At 41.0% G+C, this 21,831-nt stretch overlaps 1 protein-coding gene across 1 annotated transcript; it reads right to left on the bottom strand.

Moving 5' to 3' along the window:
* Positions 1-379: 379 nt before the first annotated feature.
* On the bottom strand, positions 380-21,816 carry LOC122836161 (L-fucose kinase). Its single transcript, XM_044125888.1, has 23 exons — positions 21,113-21,816; positions 20,095-20,246; positions 19,366-19,416; positions 19,168-19,293; positions 19,013-19,085; positions 18,374-18,471; positions 18,212-18,292; positions 18,016-18,135; positions 16,942-17,113; positions 16,760-16,866; positions 16,437-16,538; positions 15,759-15,932; positions 14,871-14,944; positions 14,404-14,759; positions 13,388-13,622; positions 13,152-13,318; positions 12,641-12,883; positions 11,488-11,631; positions 10,450-10,569; positions 10,193-10,380; positions 9,326-9,425; positions 8,683-8,906; positions 380-831 (listed from the first exon to the last, which is right to left on the bottom strand). The coding sequence occupies exons 1-23, from the start codon at positions 21,192-21,194 to the stop codon at positions 739-741; spliced, it is 3,282 nt and encodes a 1,093-aa protein (XP_043981823.1). The 5' UTR covers positions 21,195-21,816; the 3' UTR covers positions 380-738.
* Positions 21,817-21,831: the final 15 nt, after the last annotated feature.

The following is a 21,831-nucleotide window of genomic DNA, read 5'->3' as shown; positions in this document are numbered from 1 at the left end:
ACCAATATGTTATCTGTAATGATGACTTTAAAAATGTTGACCAGATGATGTTTAGGGGTCTCCAACTCCAGTCTTCAAGGGCCGCTGTCCTGCAACTTTTAGATGTGCCTCTGCTGCACCACCTGAACAGAATAATTAGGTCATTAAGGCTCTGGAGAACTGATCTACACCAGGATTGATTGGTGTAGATTGATTGATTGATTGATTGATTGATTGATTGATTGATTGATTGATTGATTGACCCTGAAGTCTTGACCCTGAAATTTAAATCAAAGACGTCGTAATTTCTTCTCAAATGATGAGGACGGAGGTCTGGTTATGGTTTGAAGCAAAATCATGTTTAGGATTTGGTGAAGCTTACAAATATGAAACCAACACATTGTTTAATTTCCCTTTATTAGGAGCAGAAATCCTGAGAAAACAGAATAATATGAGAAAACAGCCCAAACTTTATGCATCACTTTTAAAGGTAATAAAGTAAATATATAAAAAATGAAAACTGTGGGTGGTATTGGTATTTATTCAATCATTTGGAGCAAATAGACCTGTAAAATATGCAAAAAAAAAAGTTATTTGTATAATAAAATGCTAATACTTAGTTAGTTTCAACAGGTGAGAACAATCAATATGATTGTTTAAATCCAACAAATTACCATCCATGACAGACTGTAAAGAATCTGAATGAAATCAAAAGTAAGAGTCATTATTTTAAGTGACACCAAACTGAGTGAGAAATCTTCATTTTTCTGCCGGTTGTGAAACGGACGGCGGCCGGATTGCGATTCCCTCCATATCCAGCTCCACTGAGTGAACGCTGAAATCTCCCAAACCCTGAAACAGAAATGAAGAGGTGGACCCAAAGTTTAGCTCAGGGGAAAATCCATGAATAACGCAGGAGAGGAGGAAGAAAAAACCAGATACAAAGGATGAATTAAAATCAGAATCTTGATCTGTACTCATAAAAAACTGCAACCAGTTGGCGGTCAGTCCTGTGTGGAGACAAACAAACTCCTTTTATATTTCAACTCAAGCTCCAGTTTCCAACCAGGAGGTCCTCAAACTCAGATTAAAAGTTTGAAGCTTAAATTTGTTCAACAGAATAAATACTCTCTATGTCTTAAAACGCTTATAATATCCAGAATCTTTCAACATTTCTGTTATTTTATCAGAGTGAGGATGTTACTGATTTGAGCCTCTGTGGCAGCAGCTGGTCCCACTTAGCAACCAGCTGCTCTGAAGTTAATATAAAAGCAGCTGCTGCAGCTTGGAGTCACTATCAGAGGAATCGGAGGAATCTATCCTGCAAGGTGAGGAGCAACCTAACAACTAGTGATGGGTAAATGAGACGTCCTGTATCGTTTCGACCCATAGAAAAACTGTATTGATACAATGTCGGTACTGCGTCACTGAATACTGACACCTGCTGGACATAAAAAATCCCTACAGGCAACGCAGTTGACAGACTGGGAGCTGCTTCACGGGTCCAGAGTAACATGAAGGGCTACTTGTTTCATACAGACATAAATTTTCTTGGCTCAGCCTTTATAACAATAAAACATATATGTATATTATTACATGCTGCCTGATCATATTAATGTTAGGGACTACTGACAATAGTTATCAGTAATAATTTAATTACTAATCAGTAATAATTTACCATGGCAGCTATGGTTGATATATATATATATATATATACATATATATATATATGTATATATTCATATATACATACATATATATATATATATACATACATATATGTATCTATATATATATATATATACATAAATATATGTATGTATATATATATATATATATATATATATATATATATATATATATATATATATATATATATATACATACATACATATACATATATAGATATGTATATATATACATATATGTATGTATATATTTATATATATATATATATATATATAAATATATACATACATATATGTATATATATACATACATATATGTATGTATATATATATATATACATACATATATATATATATATACATATATGTATGTATATATGCTCCCCAACGTGCCCCCCCCCAGGCCTGGCTCCAGGGTGGGGCCTCATGTAGGGGCTAACAGAACCATTGTTTCCAATGGTCGTTTTCATCATAAGGATCTTTGGGCTGCACTTGGTCTGGTTCCTCACCTTGGACCCGTCTGCACTGGGGGGCCCAACCAGAGGCATGAAGCCCCGACAGCAAGACTCCTAGGATCACTGGGACACTCAAACCCCCCCACCACGATAAGGTGGCAGCCCATGGAGGGGGTGTGTGTGTGTGTGTGTGTGTGTGTGTGTGCGTGTGTGTGTGTGTGTGTGTGTGTGTGTGTGTGTGTGTGTGTGTGTGTGTGTGTGTGTGTGTGTGTGTGTGTAAATATGAAGTAACCTGTTAAAATGAGAGAGAGGAAGAAAGTTGTTTGTTAAGATGAGGAAACAGATTCTGACCTTTGGTCCAGCTGTGAGGTGAAATGAATCTTTCTAGTTTTTTAAAAAGATTTTTAGGCTCTAATAAAGTTTTTTAGGCCGTTATTTAACAGGTTGAACAGGAAGTTGGGAGGAGAGAGAAGGAAACGACGTGCAGCTGATTCCCCAGGACTGGGAATTGAACCCAGGTTGACAAACAAAACCTAGAAGTAACGTCCTAAATAAAACATCATTTACAGTTTTACTATAAATCTGGTTAACAAAATAACTGAATTAGGCATTTCTTAGCCCCTTTTCCTTCTCTTTTATACAAGCAGACAACATAAAAGCTTTATATTTATTACAAAGTATTGATTTAAGAATCGATTTCTGATTAAATTCTCTGTTTTCATGCTTTCATAGATTCTTCTTCTTTTTACCTTTTCTACAGTTTTTTATATTAAATTGCACTTTTTTGTTAAGTTTCTTATATTATCTTGACTCTGTATTTATAAATAAAGACTAACGGAAAGATCTCACAGTAACTGTTATTTCTGATAAAAATGTTTTTTTCTTATAACAAACAAACCAGATAAAACAAGTTTGAGCTTCTTCATGGTCCAGAGTATTAAATTATGATTAGATTAAACTCTAATCTTCAATTAACATCCTGGAACCTGAAGAAATCCAAACCTGTTAAATCAGCTTTTAATGTTTGGTATAAAAACATAAACAGGATTTATCAAATAAAAACAGGAGAATGAACTGAACTTGTGTTGATCCTTGCTGGTCATGTTGACACTCAAAGATTTTCACACTACAGTCACATTCACATGCAGGTCGGGGGGCAACTTGTCACTAAGTGCCCTGGGGCAGCTCAACATGTGGCTGAGGAAGCTGGAATCGAACTTGCAACCTTCTGGTCACAAGACGACCACTCTACCCGCTGAGCCACAGTCACACTAAAACAGCCACTGCATGATCCTTTTTATAATCTTTTTAAAATACAGATTTAAACAGTTTAATGAGCTACAATTCAGTGCAATTTAATATAAAAAGTGAGTAGAAAAGGTCAACTAAAGGTCAAACCATTAAAAGCACAAGTACAGTGAAAATAAACAGAGATCATTATTATTATTAAAAGAAAATATTTTAACTCTTAAATCAATACGTTGCTATAAAATTGAGCCCAGTGTTGTTGTGGCTCTAAACCAGTGAAGGGAAAAGGGCAAAACGTAACGTTTGGCTAATCCAGTTAATCTGACCAGTTAATCTGACCAGTTAATCTGACCAGTTTAACAATAAAACTGACCAGTTAATCTGACCAGTTTAACAATAAAACTGACCAGTTAATCTGACCAGTTTAACAATAAAACTGACCAGTTAATCTGACCAGTTTAACAATAAAACTGAACTTTATGGTTTGGAGTTTCTGAAATTGTTTTGGGTCGATTTGCAGCGACCAACTGACCTGACCGACATGTTTTAGGAGATGTGGGGGGAAACCGGAGCACCCGGAGAAAACCCACGCAAACACGGGGAGAACATGCAAACTCCACACAGATGGTCTCTGTGAAGGCGCAGCGCTAACCGCTGCACCACCGTGCTGCCCTCGTTTTTTCCAATTGGGTCGGGAAGTGATCTAATTTCTAGTTTGTCAACAGGGGAAAAACTTTTTAAATTTGGTCTTGATGGAGCGTCATGGCGCCCCGTTCATGGAGGCTATGACCTCCACACGTTCGATTCCAGTCCTCGGTTCGACTCCTGCACGTCTTTCTCCTCCTCTAAATATCACAATCCAGAACTTCAGGCCTGTTCTGGATGTTCTTCACTGTTCTGTTTGTTTTTTGGCTTCCTCCACCGCAGAGCGTTTTGGATCTTTTTCCAGAAGGAAATTTTGGATTTCTTCTTTTTGCGGTCCTCCAGGATTTTGGCCAACAAATCCCGGAGGTTTTGTTGGTCCCGCAGGTTTTGTTGGTCCCGGAGGTTTTGTTGGTCCCGGAGGTTTTGTTGGTCCCGGAGGTTTTGTTGGTCCAAATTCTCCTGGACAGTTTCTCCAGAGACCTTGGTCTCTTCTGAGGTTTGTGGATCGGTGGAACAACCAGATACAGGTTCTCCTGAGAGTTCCTCCTCAGAAGAAACCTCTGACACTTTGACCGGGTCCGGTTGGTTCTGATGGTCTTTCTCCATGTCTTGGGAAACTCTGAGGTTTTTCTGGTGGAAATCTTCTTCCTGAGCTCTCAGTGTGTCAGCCAGCAGTAAATCATTTCTTGCTGTTTCCAGGTCATTTTGGACACGTCTGATTTCCTCCTTGTGTTGATCTGCCTGATGTTTTAATGCCGTTAATTCGGTTTCGTACCGACAGTTCAGCTCTTGGTATAAACCTTTCACCTCCTCCAGCTCAGCCTGGATGCTCCTCTCCTTGTCCTGCAGGAATTTGATTTCTGTTGTCTTGTTTTCCTGGAGGATGGCATATTCAGCTCTCATGGTGTCCAGAATCACTTTGTCCTCCTCTATTTTCTCCATGTGATCTTTTTTCTCATCCTTTAACTGTTGTTGGTAGGTTTCAATCTCCTGTTTTAAATTCATGACGTCTTGTTCAAATCTACATTTAAGCTCCTCGTATGAAAACTGAACCTGGTCCAGTTCTTGGTGCATCTGTTTCTCCCTCTTCTGTCGGATGGTGATTTCTTCTGACATATTTAGGGAGAGCTCCGTCTTCTCGGCTCTCAGGTCTTTGATGAGCTGCAGATTTTCCTTCTCTCTTTCAGTGTTAGAGTGTTTCTCCTGTCTCAGCTCCTCCTGATTTCTTTCAGCTTCTTGCTTCAGTTCAGAAACGTCGTTTTCATATCGACAGTTCAATTCACTGTAAGAACATCTGAGCTGAGTCAATTCTTCTTTTAGAAGTTGTTCGCCGTTTTGCAGGAACTCAATCTTTAAGGACATTTCCAGAAACATTTGGTCTTTTTCAGCTTTGAGGTTTTCCAGCAGTCGTCGTTCCTCATGAAGCCTTGCTTCATGAATCTTTTGTTTTTCTTCCTCCTCCCTCAGCAGAGCATCATTGGCTTCATGCTTGGAGTTCAGCTCCTGGAAGGAAGTCTGGAGTTGGTCCAGTTGTTCTTGGAGCGCCGCACTTTTCTTCCTCTCAGCCTGAATTTCAGTTACAAAAGCTTCCCGGCTGAGGAGGTGGGCCACCTTCAACTCCTCAAAGACTTGCTGCAAGGACTTCTTGTTCATGTACTTCATGTCACTGTGAACCTTGGAAGCAATGACCACAGCGTTAAGGACTGCTGGGTCACTGAACTTCTCTAATCTCTGAAGTTCCCTCTTTGCTTCTTTGGCCTGGTTGATGAAACTTTCTTTCAGATCTTTCTGTTTCTTCAACTGGAGTTTCGTCTCTTCCAGTTCGGCCTCCAGTTGGGACAGTTTTTGGTCCCTTCCAGCTCTCTCCATTTCCAGGAGGTAGTTGAGTCGCTGGATTTCCCCGTGGAAGACAGTCGGGTGTGCAGGAGGGAACCTGCCTGGGGGGTTCTGCTGGCCTCCCCGTCTCCAGTGGGATCCCATCGTCCCACTGTTGAATCTCGGTGATTGATGAGACATTTTCTAATTCAATCACTACAATCGTCGATCTGTTAACTTCTCTAAAGAGCTTTGCGAACGTCTGAACTGGTCAGTGTTACTGCGAGCAATGAAAAATATGCAGAATTGTGTTGCATACAATTCTGCAGTTGATGACATCACAGCCTGTGACGGTGACATCACAGAGTCTTCCATTGCTGGTGGTGTGACATCATTCCTCCACCAAATATCTCACTCTTTATTCTTGTTTACATTCAAAATAGTCCAGGATTCTCTTGTTTTTATCCCAGATATCAGGGCATCAAACTCATTTCCATTTAGACCAGATCAAAAACCTGAATGTTAATAAAGGGCCTGTTGCTCCAGATCGTACTGATAAAAAACAATCCAGCTGTTAAAATATCAATATATAGGTGTTTCAGCATTCAATAATTCTTAAAATAACATAATATTGAACATCATTTCACACTAATCAGTCCGTCCAGGATTGTTTTTGTGGTTTTCTGCAACCATCACAGATTTTGTGGTGCTAATTTAAAAATATTTGTAAGGAATTTTTACGATATTTGAGGTAATAAATGATGTTAAATGTGATCTTTTATTAATCTCTCTATCAGTCATGCACTGTAACTTGACATCAAGTGAGGCTGAGACAGCGGTCACCAAATGTTTTTGGCCAATTTTGAGAAATAATGTTGATAAACTCAGAAAAAATGAGGGGATTTGTTGATTTTTGTGGTTATTTATTTACAACAACATGAAAAAGTGAAAGATAAAAACTATAACTATTGATTTCTAAATCTTGTTGAAAGTTGGGTCGGACTGATTAAACCTTGTTTTTATTGTCAGGCTTAAAACTCAAAAATTGTAAATGAGCAATAGTTGTACTAGTATTGTTGTGGCTTGTTTATTGTCGTCATAGCAACTGCCTACCAAGATGGCTGTCAGTTGATTCCAGGTTCAGGTGGTGTCAGACGTCCAAAGGAGGAGAAGGTGAAGCAAAAACGTTTGTTAAATTGGGGAAAGTTTCGACTAGATTAAATTGTTTAATCCAGGAAGAGCAGCAGATGTCAGTTAACTGGTGACCCATCAGCTCTCCAGTTCAGGAAACGTCAAAGAAACTCATAAACCGACGACCCGCCAGAACCGCACTGGGTAAAAAGCTCTGCCAGGATCCAAACGATGCTCTTAGAACTACGGGAGGTTCAAACTCCTGTCATTCATTTTTAGTTTACAGAAAAAGTGCCAAGCCAGCAAATAAACAAAAGCAAACTGACCAATAATATTTAAGCTTCGGCTGCTCACCCCCACAGACTCAGACATGTGCTACTGCAAGATGTTTTGAGACATAAGATCTTTTTTTTTCTCCACAAATTTGTTAACTGTAAAGAGGGTTTGATAATAAAAAGTTCTGCTACACCCCAACAGAACCAATTGTCCTCCAGCCACCAGTGTTTCCCCATCCTGGGAAACATCCTCACCATCCAGGACAGAAGGGCTCCTGAGGCTCACTGTAATCTGGATGTTTGGACTCTGATACTGATGGTCTGGTTCTTGAGCTGCTGCTTGCAACTTATTAAATAAATGGCTTTAAATCGGTCTGACTTCTTTAGGTCATTTAGAGGTTCTGAAGTGGCAGTAAAGACCTGGTTGACTCTTAAATCTGGGCTAAAATATCACTGCTGTGAGCCACTGAAATCTGTTCAGTTGCTGCTTAGATTAAATCCAAATCCAGTGGATTTAAGCTGGTTGTCCCACTCTAGATAGAACTGGGCTTTGTACGACTAAAGGTCCTGTATGTAAAAACAATTTTTTTGTGTTTTTTGTTTTACAGTTTGTGATCTGAGGTTCTGAGGTGCATTACAAACAGGGTTTTTGTTTTTTAGGAGTGTTTGTGGGGTTATGCTTTCTGTGCCAGATACCCAAAGAACTAAATCGTCATTTATCGTTATCTTAGTACCACGATATCATAAAGTGGCATTCAGCTTCTATGCAACAGCAATCTGGAACAAACTTCCAGAAAACTGCAGAACTGCTGAAACACAGAGTTCCTTTATATGAAGGCTAAAATGCCACCTGTTCTTGAACTATAATAAATGGAACATTGACCAACCCAGTTTAAATTTAACTCCAGATTCAGCTCATTTGTCACTTTTTAGCGCTTATTGGCTTTACTTTGTTTCACTGGTATAATCCATGGTTAACTTCTGTAACGGAGTTAAAATGTATCTTATTAGCAGCCCGCCTTGATACAGGCACAAGGTTAATTTTGGAAATGAATTTTTAAATACTGAGCAGTAAAAGTTGTGCATTTTTTTTATTGTTTGGAAAAACTAGCAAATATTTTTGGGTTGTAAATATTAAGCTACGAATGTTACGGTTGTAGCTAACACTGTTATGGTGTGTGTGTGTGTGTGTGTGCGTGTGTGTGTGTGTGTGTGAATATTCACCTCCTGCGGTGAAACTGAAGGTTTATTTCCATCAGTAAAGCCTCATCCTTCATTCATGGGGGATATTTAAATATTTGACCATTGATGTTTTGATGATGGTGATTGTTTTGTTAAATTGAAGCATATTGAAACAATCAAAGCTAAAGGCAGTCTGAAGTGTGTGACCTTTGCTTGTCTGGCCGTTGTTTTCAGCCCGGTTGTGTATGTATGCAGACGTCTCACCGGCGTGTTCCTGAGGGTCTTCAGAACCGCCTCCTGCTGTTGGGGCTCCCTGGTCAGCAGGTACAGGAAGCCGCCGCCTCCGGCTCCTGCCAGGCTCTGACCCAGAACCAGTGGCCTCAGAGCCTCCATCATGGTTCTGACGGAGGCCGGCTCACATCCTGGAGCCATCAGCTTCTTCTGCTGCCACGAGCGGTCCAAACACCGACCCAGCCGGGGCAGAGAACCTGGGAGGGAAGCAGAAACCAGGTTGAGTCATTTAATGGCTTGGTTTAGTTTATATCTTTGGACCTAAGGAGGAACAATCTGGCCTGAACATTCAGAGCCACATTAAGACAGTCACAAAGTCGGCCTTCTATCACCTGAAGACCATTTCCAGGACTAGAGGATTAATGTCCCAGTGAGATCTAGAGAAACTCATCCAAGTGTTCAGCGGCGCCGCCAGGAATCCTGGGCCCCATGACAAAAATTTTAATTAAATTAGAGAATAGACTTTAATATTTATAAACTGTTAGTTTACTGCACGGATCAGCACCACAATACACTGAAGATCTGTTGTTGTCATAGCAACCTTCCAGACCTCTCAGGTCTTCTGGCTCTGGTTCTGCTTTGTGTGTACTTGGATTACGTATTTCCTGAAATTCACCTTCTGAACAGGATTTAGCGCATTCCTCAGAGTTGGACACCAGCTGCTGGGCGTTCTCAACCATCGCTGGAAGTCGGCTGTACCAGCTGCGGACCACATCCTGAACATAACAAACACACACAGCGAGCGCCATTTTAAAGCAGACTGGACCCAAACAGGGTCCAATTTTAAATTGAAAAATTGCTTATTTTGTCACTATATGATTTTTGATCAAGAAGTAATTAATTAATTACAGGCCCTGCCACTAAAGCTGTAGTTTGCATCTTTTATAAGAAATATAATTTTTATATATTTGTTGAAACTGTCACCATTTTGTGCAAGATAATCTCCTCTGGCATCTCCCAGTGCTAACTGGGAAACAACCAATCAGAGGCAGGAGGTGGGTCTTAGCGCTGTCAATCATGCCCATTTGCACTTCTTCCCACTGAAGAGGGAAGGGGGCGCTATTTACTATATTATCCATGGTCTCCTGTTCTTATTTTCTTTTGAAATCTGTGATACATCTTCACGTTTAGGAAGGAGTTTCTCTCTCAGCATGTATCTGAACTTCTCTCTTTTATTTACTTCAGCGCAGCTCACAGTTTTTAACAAATTTCATAGCTTTCGTTGTCCTTCTAAATCTGCTTCTTAGTCGCATCTGAAGTAAATAAAAGAGAGAAATTCAAATACATGCTGAGAGTGAAGCTCCTTCCCAAAGATTAAGCTATATCACAGATTTCAAAAGCAAATAAAAGAGGGAGACTGCGAATATAGGAAATAGCGCCCCCTTCACTGCCGGAGTGCAGTGGGTCCAGATAAGGTATCAGACTGACAGTGGTCCGTCCCCGCCCCTTTTTGTTTGCTGCAGTGACGTCCTTCTCCTCTGACCTGCAGCAGGTTTCGAGCCAGACGCGTCTTTCCGGTGAAAACCAGCAGGAGGTGCTGCTCCAGAGACATCAGGAACTCCTGCGGAGGACTCAGACGCTCCACCTCCACCTGCAGGGGGAGAGACGCTCTGGACCGACCCACCTTGACTCCGCCCACCAGACCGCCCACCTGGTCCTGCCATCCGCCACCTGGTGGAGCAGCAGGAAGTGATTAGGGAGAAGAAGAGGAAGGAGATCAGAGCGGAGGGAGACGGGGACCTGTGGTGAGAATCTGCTCCAGGTACAGGACCGCATGGATCAGGGAGTCGGTGTCATACGTCCGGCCTGTACACCTGTAGACCGCTGCCAACAGCGCCCCCGCCAGGATGCTGCTGGTACCTGCAGGAAATTGACACCATTTCATCACATGCAGGTTTACCAAAGCATTAAAGGAGACCTATTACGGTAAATTCACATTTTGGGTATTTTTGTGCTTCCATTCGGGTCTCAACTCCTTATAAAAACAAACCAAGCACTTAAAAACTAAGAAAAACTGAATGAACAGTCATTTTTTGGTAATAATTAAAGTTTGTTAGTGTCTGGACAATGAGCAGTTTCATTCCTGTTTTTTCATGTTTTTCTAAGAACATAGTGCCTTCGGTCAGAGGCTTCTTCAAATTCACTGTAATACAGACTGCTACAGGAGATCTTTCCTTCCCACAGCCATCATTAGCTACAATAACTAACTTTTGAATTGATATGAATTAAAGCAACATTTAATTTCTCTTTGGATCAATAAAGTATTTTTTAATTTGAGTTGAACATGAATTCAAAAACCTTCTACTATTAAGTCACATTGGAGGGGAAGTGGGCTGTTGCCTAGCAACCCCAGCCCAGTTTGTTACCTAGCACCCAACCTGAGCTCAGCATATTTGGTCAGCTGGTTTTACCACTGTATGCGCTGTACAATGACTGCTGGAAAAGGTGAGTGTTTTGATGATGACTTACGATCCAGAAACCACTTGCTGCATTCTTGTTGGTTGTACTTTAACCTCCACTTCTGCTTTTCAAAGATGTACGGTTGTATAATTGCGCATCTGTTTGCCACCATTTTCATGTGCGAGTGTAAACATTGAGCTCATTCTGAGAGGAGCTCAAAATGGGCAGAACTGACCAGACTAAAACCTAAGAACGATTTTGTGAGAAAATGTTTCGTATAGACCGCAGAACTATCCTAACCTGTTCAAGGAAGCATAACAGGACACCTCAAGTTTTATGCGGCAGCTGCTCCGCCCGATGTGTTTTAGCATTGCTCACCCAGACCGGATCCGGTCGGCAGCTCCGACCAGCTGTGCAGCTCCACGCCTCCACCACAGCTTTGCATCAGCTGTTGCCCCAGAGGATGCTGGGAGGACAGAGACACCAGACCACTGCACACACAGACTGCCTTCAGCAGAGCTCCTACAACACAAACACATCAACAGTGAGTATTCAGTGGCATCAAGATGTCTTATATTTGTTAGAAAAAATGTAAGTTGGCCTTAAATATTTTAATCAAAAGTATAAAATTTTACACCAGTTTCTCTCGTATATTTTATGTACCAGTAGTTTGTTCGTCTTGTGGGATTTTTCTGTCAGGCAAACGCTGACTAGACTCAGAAATCTTTGTTGCTTTCTGTGACTCAAAGTAGTTGAGGCTAACGCTAACTAGCTGCTAACATATTCTTGCTAGCTAGCAGAGTTGGGTAATAACTAGTTACATTTACTTGAGTAATTGTTTCTGGAAAAAAAACTGTAGCTTAAAGATTTTTTTTTTACTGCGCTGAACTTTTTACTTTTACTTGAGTAATTTTATTATCCAGTATCGCTGCTCTTGAGCAAAATTTCTGGATTTTAAACCTACTGAATGAAAACCAAACATGCTTTAACCAAACATTCAACACACACAGACACACCTGCAGGTTCTGTTAAAGTTTCATAATTTTTTTTTTTATTGTTGAAAGAAACTGATTTGGAGAATTTTATTTTATTTTTTTCGCTTTTCCCTGATCTTGTTATTTTGCAATTATGTTATTTATATTTAAAATGCCAAAATTTCAACAAATAACTATGTTTTGGTTCGTCTCATAATGTAATTTTTAAATATTAAATGATTGATGTTTTGATCAGTTGCTCAGTACTTGAGTAGAGGTTTAACCAAATACTTTTTTACTCTTACTTAAGTAATATTCTTTTACTTTTACTTGAATGAAAATATGTCAAAGTAGTGTAGTAAATTTTTGTGAAACTGTAGCTAGCTAGCTAGCATTTTGCACCTATAATAAGTGTATATTTATCACCAGTTAGTTCAATGCTACATTAATTCAGTGCAAAAATGTTTAACAGTACTACTATAAAAAATACAACATTTTGTTTTGTACATTTCTGTCGTGATACAGATCATTCTTCAGGAACCCTGATGGTGTTGTACCCGGAGCGTGAGGCTGGCTGTAGTCCCTCAGATCATCCAGGCTCTCACACACTATCTCTGTGGACGCCCCGCTGCCCGGCCCACCGCTGCCCGGCCCACCGCTGCAGCTGACCAATAGGATGTGAGGTTTAGCAATGCGACGGGCTCTGGCTCCGATCGGACGTTTCCCATCGACCTTCACAGCGACGTTCGTCACCGATCCACCATGCTCGAAGGCGATCGGTGGCGTGTCACTCCAGCCCCCTGAAACACAAACACTGTAGCTCAAAAGCTGAAAATGGTTTCCACAACGTGTGATTTAATGTCAACCTATTGTGCTGCTGCTAAAAATCCCCAGCTCATTTTGAAAGGAGCTCAAAATAAGCAGAACCAAGCAAACTAAAATCTGTGTCTAAGAACGGTTTCAAAAAACTGTCATGAATATGTTTTGTATAGGACAAAAACCTATCCTAACCTGCTCAAGGAAACATAATAGGTCGCCTTTAATAGAAAAGTTACACCTGTTCCTCACCTGCCAGGTCCAGTCTGGCTGGACACTCTACTTCCTGCCACTCCCCGATAGGCGGGGCCTCCCCCTGTCCAATGGAGATGAACCTCTGGGATGACATCACAGCCTGCCGCAGCAGCACCTGGCCGGCGCCCTCATAGTGCCGAGCCGCCCGTACAAGCAGGTCTGGCCTGCAGGGGGCAGTAAAGCAGGTTAAAACATATTCAACAAGCAGTGGAAAAAGACAGCGAGACGCTAACCTGCTCAGCCAGAGCTGTCGCTGTGCAGCAAGAGCATAAACTCCTCCCCTCAAGTCTCCCTCTTCCAACAGGAAGTAGGCGGAGCTCCAGGCCTCGTTAGCAGCTGGACCGCTCCTCAGGCCTCCTTTGCCCCCCGCCATGCACACCAGAACGTCAGCGATACAGGAGAGACAGCGGGCAGCCACGCCCACCTGTGTTCCCGGCTCCGCCCCCGACTCGACACTTCCAGCAGCAACTAAAAAACAACGTTTTATTCACCTCTTAATCCTCTTCAGACGTAAAAAAGGTTTGATTAATGTTTTAGGGTTAGCACAATAACATTTCCACCAGCGGTGAATTAATGAGGGTACTATAAACTGATCTGTTTACTGTTTAGAGCGGTGTGGCAGTCATTGATGATGTGAGTAGAGATAGTAGTCATAAATAGGTGGATGTTAATTGTCACGTCTGACAGCGTTGCTTAATATAGTTCTAGAGTTTTTTTAATGTCTGTTTTTACTGTTAATATGGTTGTGATTTAGGATTAAAACTATCTTAGCATGGTTAAAAATACTGACCTGGTATTTTTATGATTCCAGGTACTATTCTGCATTATTCAAATTCAAACAGCACTTTTGATGGAGGGAATTAATGCTGATGCTTACGTCTATTTACTCACTTAATTTTTATATTTACTTTATTACAGTAGTAAATCAGAACTGTTTTATTTCTTATTTCTGTATTTTCAGAAACTGCTTCATGACATATGCACCGTTGTAAACTACAGTTCTTCAGTAAACCCCAGTAAACATCTGATGACCAGTGCAGACCAAATCCAGAGGTGAAAAAACCTCTACATAGAGGAACAGGTTTTTCTGAGAGTTTGGTTTGTTTGACAGTGTGAAAGAGAACTGCAGCAGCTGAACCCGTAACAAATGTTGCAGTTTTGGTCCCAGATTGAACCAAATCTATCAACTATCAGGTGTGAAAACAAAATGGCAGACTGCCTCGTATCTGAAAACCAGCTTGTAACTCACTGCTGTCCAGAGTCTCCAGTAGCGCTTCCTGCTGTCCTCCCTGCACTGCTGCCCTGAAGCAAGGCAGCAGACAGACGTCGGTGCGACTCCGCAGGGCGTCGGCGGTTCTCCTCCTCCCTGCCAGGAACAGCAGCTCCTCCCTCCACTGGAGCTCCGCCTCCTGGTGGGTGAGTGACAGCACTTCCCTCAGAGAGACTCGCCACGCCTCCCTCCACCTCTGCAGGCAGCCTGGACCCCCCAGCAGCCAGCCCACTCCTCCCTCAAGGCCCACAGTGCCCCCTCTGGGGTGGAGGACCGGGAAAAGTCGAGCCTCCAGGAGGGAGCACTGTTCTCCTTTCACCCACAGATCTTCCGGCCTGAGGAGGAAACAGGAGGAGAAAATTAATAAAACAACATACAGGGATAATCTGTTGCTTATAAAGAAAAAAACATAAAAAATAACCAGAGTGGAGAGGTTTGGATCTTACTGTATTCCTGAGCAGCTGAAGAAGACAGTCCAGGTCTGGTTGAGGAAGGAGGCGCCGGTGTCATTAAAGGGAACCTGAAGGGAAGGAGGAGGAGAAGATGGAGGAGGAAGACTGTGGTCGTGTAAAGCACATGATCTATCTGTCTATCTGTCTGTCTAGAACCTTCATTATAACAGTTGGGTGTTTAAATATTATTTTATCAATCAAATTAAAACTGAATATTACCAAATTACATCAACAGATATCTGCACTTTTTCTCACAAATGCATAATTCTGAGTTTATTGCCATTTTTCTTCCTTTTTTTTGCAAAAATGGCAAAATAAATGTTGGGCAAAAGGGATGCCAACTCCCACCTGCAGGTGGCAGTATTTCTTATTTTTACTAATCTGCTGCCTTTAGCCTCTATTGACAGCAAGTAATAGTCCACGGTTAAAACGGAAAGTAACAAAAAGTTACATTTACCATCATACATAAGTGCAAATATCATGTAAATATTCCCAAATTAACTCCACAAAATCAGTGAGTCTATTAGCTAAAGAAAACAACAAAAAACAGTCATGAAATGTGGAGGGACTTTTCAGTGTGAAATGATGGTCAATATTATTTAATTTAATGAAGTGCTTATCAAATGCAGAGACAGATATTTATTCAGCAGTTTGTTAATGTGTTTAATCAAAATATTCTGGCCCAATCGGCCCTTTAAGAACATTCATTGTGAATATTGACTTGAAACCCCCTGGGCTTCTGAAAGAAAGAGTTTACTTTCCTTAAGTAAGGTTTATAAAAATCTAAGCCACGGTCTGCTTCCCTCAGCGTCACAGTGTCTCCATGACAACCATGAGAATCACCTGAGGGCTTCAGATGAAACAGACCTGCTGCGTTTTTACCTGCAGGTCGTCGTGAGCACCGGTCACCGTGAACATGTTTAGCTTCAGCTCCCCCAGCTGAATCCGATGTCCCTGGATGATGATGTCACTACTGAGCGTGAGCCGCCTGAGGCAAGTTGACGCCGAGACGTCTACACCTGAGAGCAAACAACCAGACGGGACGTCCAGAGGACCCTGAGGGACGCCAGAGGACAGAATATGAGCCACCATACAAACCTGCTGTATTCAAATTAATTAGTTTCACATTCACTGATTAACTTTTTAATTTACTGCTTTTTAATATAAAAATAATTTCAGCAACACTTAGGAGGTAAATGCCAATATGCTTAACATGGAGCCATAGACCTGTCCAAACCTGTTCAAGGTGACCTTTAATATCTTGGATCTTGTCTCTTATTGTTGTTTTTATCTTGCAAATTTGAACACTAGAATATCAGCATATCATTCAAAGATGTAAAATATTTACAGATATTTCCAGACAAGAATAAAGTTGTCAGAAATTGTAAGATCAAAGATCTGTGCTTGTTATTTGCAGCTCTATAAAAAACCTACTGATTTTGAGTTCATATTTCTCCCTTTTTTGGGGTAATTATTAAAGTTTTTGTCCAGTTTTTGCACTTTTAATTATATTTCCACCCAGTGCTTCCTTGAAAAGACTGACTTAAGGCTCTTTCTGACCTGTAGGTGGCAGTGTTGCACCACTGCCTGGGTCGCTACGGCAACATCTCCATCCAGAATGCTGTTGACGATCCGAGCTCCTTCACTGAGCAGGCTCTCATTCTGGAGGGATTAAAGCAGGTTAAAACTATGAGCCACCATCATGATCAATATGAATTATTAGTGATTTGTCTAAAATTCAACAAATCATTTCTTCTGAGGCATTTAAAGTCTGGTGGTGTCCCACAGGGATCAGTTATCGGCCCTTTTTGTATGATCTAGACCTGCTTTCAATTCAGTTTTAATTGTGGATGACGTTGATGAAGAACAGTGAGACGTGCCACCTGAATGTGAGACAGAGTGTTTCCAACCGTCCAATCAGAGGTCAGACGGTCGACATGCTGCTTCCCGGACAGAGTCAGGTAGTCATAGCGACCGCCGGGGACGTACACTGTGAGAACGACAAACAGGATATGTTTAAACTCAGACCAACTACCTGCAGATTTAAGCAACATCTGATGCTGACCCAGTGAGAGTGGAGTTCCTCTCAGGATCCTCCACAGCTCCGCCCTGCCTGCCCTCACTGTCGCCCCCTGGAGACCGTCTGTGGGACTGCAGCCTGCTCTCCCCTCATTCACAAACTGATCCTGGGTCAGATCTGAGCAGAGACACTTCAACAAGTCCAAGAAGAGGGAGATCTGCAGACAGAGACGGAAAGCTGTGTTCAAACAACTAAATCTGTTAACATCTAATCTTTAATTTGAGCCGCTAATCAGCTGAACATCATTAATTAATAGATTATTAGTCAACAACTTAAAGTTGCAGCATATTTGTTGAAACTGTCATCATGTCGCTAAGCAAGGTGGTGGCATCAACTACTCACTCACTCTTTGGTTACCTAGCAACTCACTTATTCTTTGGTTACCTAGCAACAACTTGATGAGTAAACTGTGCAGCAGCAGTTTAAGGTTTTGCCACTGTGCCTCATCAGTGCATAAAGATTAAAGTCATGGAGTGAAAACTGTGGATAAAACAGGATAGGTCACGGTGCCAGTATTTCAGATATTTAAAACAAAACAAAAATCATTTATTATTAATATTGTACCTCATAACTACTTAAAACTTAAACAAGAGCATGGAGTGAACTCACTTCATGCCTTTATTTAATTATTAAATATAATGTCAAAAATGATCAATTTGTTTTTTTTGTTTAAAAAAAAACCCCAATAGACTATTAAAACAATAAACATTATTTTGGATAATTATTTATTAGTTGTTTTATTTTTTAAATACCTGAAATACTGCCAAACTTGTGCTGCGACCTTTCCCGTTTCATCCATAGTTTTCACTCCATACCGTTGTTTAATTTTTAAATATTTATGAGGCTCGGTGGGAAAACCCTTTGCTGCTGCATAAGTTACTCAACAAGTTGTTGCTAGGTAACTAAAGTATGTCGCTAGGCAACCAAAGAATGATTATTAAATTTCTAAACTGAAGTTTTGTTGAGTAACTCCAGTTCACTCCACAGGTCAGGACATCAGTTTGGCAGTATTCCAGATAGGTTTTTCAGTTAATGATGTGATCTGATGAAGGAAGCTACCTGGAGGGGCGGAGCTCCAGAGTCCACGCCCAGGTAGGTGCAGCCGTCCAGGGGAGGACTGACGTGAGTCTGCAGCAGTTTCTCTGAGACGGACCTGCAGAAGAAGACTGGGCCTGACACCTGCAGGGATTTCACAGGATTTGTTTAAGCTGCTGCTGCCTACGGTGGTGCGTCTATAAAACATTTGAGGACGCACCAGCGGGACTTTCCCATCAGGCATCAGGGCTCGTTGGATCTCCTCCCTGGTTCCTCTGTAGACGATGTCCCGGACCCGACCCTGGAGACAACAACCCCTGACATCATCAGCTGACCCCAGCAGCCAGAGAACTCACACAAAAGGTTTCCACATGGTGGGCACCTGCGAGTCGCTCAGGTAGACTCCATGATCAGCTGCGTACGAGACATCGCCCGGTACCGCCAAAACCCGAACTCCAGAGAACCCTTCCCAGGATAAAACTGGTCACAAAATCATTTAACGATCAGAAAACTGACAATTAAAGACTGATGCAACTGAACAAATGATGAACTGGGACTTTTTCCTGATCCAGTCAAGGTTTATTAAAATAACCAATAAATCAATTAATCGCATGATAAACTAAAACAAACGTAATAATTTTAATTTGATTTAATGATTAATTATTTTTCTTTTTAACAAAAACTGGATGATAAAAGTGTTCAGTCTGGTGCTTTAGTCTCAACTAGCTCTTTACCTGAAGGACAATTTTGCTTACAGAGATTTCATAATTTATAATATTTGTTGTTTGTTGTTTTGTTTATCTATTTTGGATATTTAAAATGTCTTCCAGTTCCAGTGATAAACATGGCTTGCTGATCTTTGAGAATGTGTAATTATTATTATGCAATTACTGTTATATTGAAAATGGTCTCAAAACAACAATATTTCTGGGACAATTTATTGTTTAGCAAAATTAATTATTGTGACAGGCCTAATCTGGATCAGAACCAGGTTCTGCAGCGTCAGTGAAGACAAACTCACCACAGTCTGTCGGGACGGAGAGGATCATGTCGGTGCTGCAGACCCAGACTCCAGGAGGAGAACCCGGACAGATCTGAAAACCAAACAGGATGATTGATAGTACAGAACTCTGCAGTACCAGCCTGTTTCTGATTCTTCTGTTTCACTGAGCAGACCTGGGTGCTGAGCCGGTCCAGCAGCAGATCCAGAACACAAACCGGCGCCTGGACTTTCTGCCCGTGTTTTTCTTCGGGAAGCCAGCAGAAGGCTCGGCTGCAGGAGCTCCAGGGAAAATCCCGACCCTAGGAAAGGAAAAATATAAAATCTACAGCAAGGAAACACCAGAACAGAACCAAACTCAGTTCTGGACTCACTGTGTGCAGGATGAGGATGTGAGCATCATCCAGGACGTCGGCGGTCACCACCTGGAAACAAACAAAGAATAAAGGACACAGATTAGCTCCAATAAAATGAAAGAGTTTAACTTTTTACCTCCTGGCTAGCCTGCCCATGTGAAAAATATTTACACTTAAGTTTTCTAAAATCTAATATACAAAATATATTTCAGATATTATAGTGAAAGCACTATTTTGAAACAACTTTCTTTTGAAACAACAATCTCAAAATTTTGGAGTTTTTCTTCGGCGGAAATGTATCCCTCCTTTTTTCGTTGCCCCGTCTCGGCTTTCTTCCATTGAAATATATTTCTCCGGTATAATTTCTACTGGGCCAATTAGTGAGTAGAAGAAGTCGTGACGATGACGTCGATTTCCTGCGGTGCTTTAGAATTATGGTGTCTGTAGTTTTAACAGCAGCGAAGTGAACAAAGCCGTTCAAAACTTCCAAATATTGAATTAACATTAACTGTCATCTTGTCCTAGCTTAGCAGTTCTCTATTTACAGTGGGGAGTGGCTATTGGCTATTTATTTACAAACTTGGCAATTTCCGGTAAGCTAGCGTCGAACTGGCGCGTTACATACGTCACGGGTAAACGTTAGCCATCGTTTCTAAATAGTCGAGACTCGAGAGTTGGGAGTGGGACCCTCTACGAAGCTAAGCTTAGAAGAAGAGGCTGATTTTTGCTAAGCTAGCGGTGACTCACCGTGTATCCAGCTCTGCTGCTTAGGTGTTCAGCAGCGACCAGCAGGGCGTTCAGCGTCGCCCCTCCGCTGCCCAGCGGCTCCTGGCGGTCCCCCACGGTCAAAAGCAACGCATCCCCAGTTAATGTGCCGCGTTTCTGCCGCAACTCCAACTCTTAACACACAAGAGCACAAAAATATTGGAAACCGTCTGAATACTGCAACACCTCTCGATACTGTGAATTAGTTAGTGCATGTGCTTTATCATTTTAATTTGCATTAGGGCTGAAAAAGTTAATCAGTTTAACGTGATTATTGACGTAATTTACAACTAATTTAATAGCCGATTAATCGTTACCTGCAGTACAGACTAAAAAATGGCATTGTCCAGTCAGAAAAAAACATTTTCAGAGCAGTAACTAAGTCAAAACTGTACAAAAAAAAAATATATTCGCTGTTAAGATCAAGAAAGTCTTCGTAAATATGTTCTACTCAGACCTCAAGTGGTATAGTCTTAGATTTTGGCTTAAATTTTGTAAATAAAAATGATTTTGGCTTAAATTTTGTAAATAAAAAAAATCTCCAATTAAGCAAACATTAACCAATTAATAAAAAAAAATGGATTATATTTGTTGACTGTATAAATAAAAAACTCGCTGTAGTTAATCACAGTTAAAGTTGCAAAAAAAGTTTTTCTTATTTAGCTTACTATTTTAATTCAATAACTTCATAACTAACTTAAAAATACCTCAAACTAGAGTGACGCTCTAGTTTCACCCTTGGCACTAATTTAATCTCGTCTTTGTCTTTTGTAAAATCATCACATCGTTACGATTAACAAAAAAATATACATTTTTATATATAGTCAGATTTAAAATGTCTTCATTGACAGCGAAGGAGAACCCAAGTCAAATTTCGTGAATGAAGCTGATTCTCATTGTAATTCATTCCGTGTAATTCATCAGCGACACCCTCTGGCCGACTGGTGCAACTGCACAGTAAGATTCCTTTTAGATCGTAAATTTAACAGATGCTTCTCACCTCTCTGGAAAGCGTACACGCTGTCTTTGTGTTGGCAGGTGAGGACGACCACCGTCCACGGAAAGTCGCCGTTCTGCGACATCTTCCCCGGTTAGAGTAGACACAACAGAAGTTGTTTAACTGGTTAAATTACTAATACTGTGCACGAAGAAGCATCAACGACTAGTTAACGAAACTAGCAACAGCGGGGCGGGTTAGAGGGTCTTCAGGCAGAATAAAGTAAAACCAACATTTGTCAGCATTAAACTCGTTCATTTTTAGATATTTTTGAAATGTAGCGAGTCTTAAAAAGGGTATAAATCTAATTCATGGCGTCTGTTTAACCCTTGCCCATTTTCATCGGAATAGCATGACTGCGCGGGCTTCCGTAGGCGTTTGTTTTCTACTACCCGCCCGCCCATTGGGGCGGTGATTCAAAGTAAAAAAACGCTTTCAGTTCTGCTTAATGGGGAACGTTTAATCATATTAATGAGACATCTATTTCCTTAAAGTTTTCTATTTGCAGGCTAATCTAGTCATTTAATTAAATTCTGCACACAAAACAGCTTCTTTTCACACATTGACTAGTTTATAGTGGATATTAAGTGAAAAAAAAATTAAAGCATTTTTAATAGCATAAGCAACCTCAAATCTCACTTTATATCAGGTTATTCTGGAATGAAGTCCAAGAACTGAACAGACAAACATGTGTCAATCAGGATTAGGTCCACAGATTATCC

Source organism: Gambusia affinis, linkage group LG08, assembly GCF_019740435.1.
Source record: "Gambusia affinis linkage group LG08, SWU_Gaff_1.0, whole genome shotgun sequence".
NCBI classification, from domain to species: Eukaryota; Metazoa; Chordata; class Actinopteri; order Cyprinodontiformes; family Poeciliidae; genus Gambusia; species Gambusia affinis.
The sequence above is the reverse complement of the archived record's forward strand: the minus strand, read 5'-3'. Positions and strand labels throughout refer to the sequence as shown.